We start from the raw sequence: 3,197 nt of genomic DNA on the forward strand, positions 1-3,197 counted from the left end.
GTAGTTCAGTGGCAGGTCCTTCAACACAGTGCAGCAGTTGAGTAATTTAGCATTCACTTACCGGAGTGCCCGTTGTTGCTCATTGTAAAATCGCCTTTCTGAGCATCATATCCGGTGAGCTCCAGCTGTAACATGTCTGGGTTGTGCTTCACGTTGCGTCGCTGGATGTTGATAGGGGACTGCTTCTTACCGCCACATGCAGGGTATTCGGTTGCCCAATGCATCTGGTCCAAAGCTCCCTCTGTGTGTAGAAAATCAAGGACCAGCAGCTGTTATTGCAGTGTAAAAATTATCCACATAGTAAGAATGACACCAGACTTAAATAAATTCATGCGACCCTGCTCATATTACTGCTGTGGATGATTAAACGGGCAGGTCACGGGCTGCTGCACGCACAGAACTTGTTCAGCTGGATATTTTTGCAGCCGATCTGTAGTGTTCACTCCAATTGTTTACTACAGCCTCACTGTGCACATATCATTTGTTCCTCTGACTTGATTAAGGGCTACCCTGCGTGACAACGATTATCCCATGTATCTAATTTGGCCAATTTGGCCAATGCACTGCGCCTCATCCAGAAAACCCAGTGGGCAAATGGCTCCGGTGAATGTCGGATAATAATTATACTCTTAACTCATCTTTAAACAAACTGCATTTTATTTACTGCTTCTTTTTCTTGCTATATCCAAAAAAAGATACGTACCAATTTCGTATAGGATAGGCTGTTAGGCAAGCTTTACGCATTACATTGCTTTAACTGAATCTCGTTTTGCTAAACAAAATAAAAGACACAATATTCTGACATCAGAAAGACTACCTGTGTATGTCCAGTGTATTGCGTGATGATGAATCTCTGAACTGGTCACAGAGACCAAAACAGCGGAGAAAATCACAGCGCAAAACTCCATCTCTGTGTTTCTGCTCCTTCGCGCAGGGCACAGACACCTCTCAGAGACAGACTCTCTAGATATAAACTGTGGGTGAAGGGAGGTGCTGAAACAGCTGCTGAAAACGCCCAGGCCGCTTCCCACCAGCACCCAAGTGACAGGAAAACAACTCCAGCTGATTAACTGTTTGAAATATTTTAAGACTTGAGTGCCTGCGAATTGTCTGTAGCTTGTTCTGTTCTCGCTACCAAATTAAGGCTGTAAGTAAAATAGCCAGGAACAGTAAATACCCAAAATAAATGATTTATTTTTCATTACACTTCAATTATAAATACTGGAGTTTTGAATGCAATCAAGGGCCATATGAGCACAGACAAGGACATGAAGTTGACCAAACTTCTTGTCTCCCGTGCAGCATCATAGTAGGCCTATCACTCTGTATCTAACATTTACCTTAACTTCTAATAGTAGGCTTTGTGTCTGGAGCGTTCCTGCAGCATAGAAGCAATTGCTGACTAATGTGTTATTTGGGAAGTTTCACAAAAGAAACATGAAGCCATATTAAGTAGATCCATGCCACTGCCACTTTCTGGGCAGAGCAGCATGCCATTCTGATAAAATCCAGATAAAAACACTTCCGTGAACTAAACCACCAAACCAGGGACAGTAAGCATTAGGATGTTGTGACATGTAAGCAACCACCTGTTGGTGCACACTAGTTCCAACATGTCCAACACCTCCACCTCAAATGCCAGACCTTTCAAACCCAGAGGTGTGTGATTGCACAATGTTGCCTAGTAAGAGTAAATGTCCTCACAAGTACACAAAAATAAAGGAAAGAGAAACTAGGGGTGCATTTTATAGTTAAGCCAAACTTCCAGTGAGAGGTATGAGGCTTCAACCACAGTCAGTGGCTCAGTTACAGTACTTCCCAAAATGTTGAATAACCCCTTTAATCTAGGGTTAAAGTTGGAATCAGGGTTAAGACTGAGTTGGGGTGTGTGAAGTCCCAGTTGGAGGAAGCACGGGGATGAAGAGGGACTCACCTAAAAACATGACGATAACATAGTTTTTATGGACCAAGGATCTTGTATAAGCTTTAGTAAAGGTACATTTTTCTCCATACCTTTTTTGTATTAAACATATAGTCCACTTTTGTTACCAAATAGTTTCTATTCTTCCTCTGAGCTTGGGCTTTGTTTTCCCCCGTTGAGGTCCAAAATCCCAACCTGTATATTATTGCAACCTTACTACAGACACCTGCTTTTTCAGTCTTTGGACTGAGCTTTTGTTTTGATACTCTTGCTTCTTTTGTTGGGGAAAAATCTGAAGTAAACACACACACTTCAACTAAGTGAAGGTTTCATTCCTTATAAGTACATTTATATAAAACAGTGCTGATGCTTCAGTCTAAGTGAAGGTTATATTCCTTATAGGTACATAGAAAACGGTGCTGGTGCTTCAGTTACAATGTCTCAGACAACTTAATATTCCACAGGTGCTTCTCGTTACCTTTAGGATTGGAATTTGGCTCATCCTCTAATGTTAAAATAAGTCTAGCGAGGGGTAGGTTTTCAATGAAGAAATGCATTTAAGCTGAGAGTCCTCATAAATATAGTAAAACAAAGTACACAAAAATAAAGGAAAGAGAAACTAGGGGTGTATTTTGCACCAACAGGTGGTAGCTTACATGTCACAACATCTTAACGTTTACTGTCCCTGGTTTGGTGGTTTAGTTCATGGAAGTGTTTTTATCTGGATGAGACTTGATTAAATTACAAACTGATCAAAGGACTCAATTTGATTTGATTGTCCCACATCCTTCCTCTGTGGCCTACACCTGATTGATACCAGTTGTTCTTCCTGTTTGTCTATCTGTGTTTAAAAGCTGATAACTGTTTTAAACAAATCACAAATGGCCTCTGTGGGTAAAGTAACAGGAGAGCATTTTCTACACTGACCCTTACCTTGGGTGCACCACCACCAAACAAACCAAAGCTGTCTTTGTCCTCAGTAAATCTCCAGGTTTGTCTTTGCCTTGAGGCCAATCATAGTTTTTAAGGTCTTGGAAACTTCCATCCATTTTCTTCCGCTTATCCGGGACCGGGTCGCGGGGGCAGCAGTCTAAGCAAAGATGCCCAGACCTCCCTCTCCCCAGACACTTCCTCCAGCTCCTCCGGGGGAATTCGGAGGCGTTCCCAGGCCAGCCGAGAGACATAGTCCCTCCAGCGTGTCCTGGGTCTTCCCCGGGGCCTCCTCCCGGTGGGACATGCCTGGAACACCTTCCTAGGAAGGCGCCCAGGAGGCATC

At 42.9% G+C, this 3,197-nt stretch overlaps 1 protein-coding gene across 2 annotated transcripts in view; it reads right to left on the bottom strand.

Annotated features, from left to right (window-relative positions):
* Positions 1–3,197, bottom strand: part of ca6 (carbonic anhydrase VI) — an 11,826-nt gene that overhangs the window by 4,676 nt on the left and 3,953 nt on the right. The window contains exons 1-2 of one of the 2 annotated variants that reach the window (XM_020618048.1): positions 818–944; positions 62–241 (exon numbers count right to left, since the gene is read on the bottom strand). In XM_020618048.1, coding sequence (XP_020473704.1) covers positions 62–241; positions 818–908 — 271 coding nt within the window. In that variant the 5' untranslated portion in view covers positions 909–944. Of the gene's footprint in view, positions 1–61; positions 242–817; positions 945–3,197 lie in introns of those variants that run through there. The other variant, XM_020618054.1, reaches the window with a different exon arrangement.

This window comes from Monopterus albus, unplaced genomic scaffold (genome assembly GCF_001952655.1).
Source record: "Monopterus albus unplaced genomic scaffold, M_albus_1.0 scaffold6.1, whole genome shotgun sequence".
NCBI classification, from domain to species: Eukaryota; Metazoa; Chordata; class Actinopteri; order Synbranchiformes; family Synbranchidae; genus Monopterus; species Monopterus albus.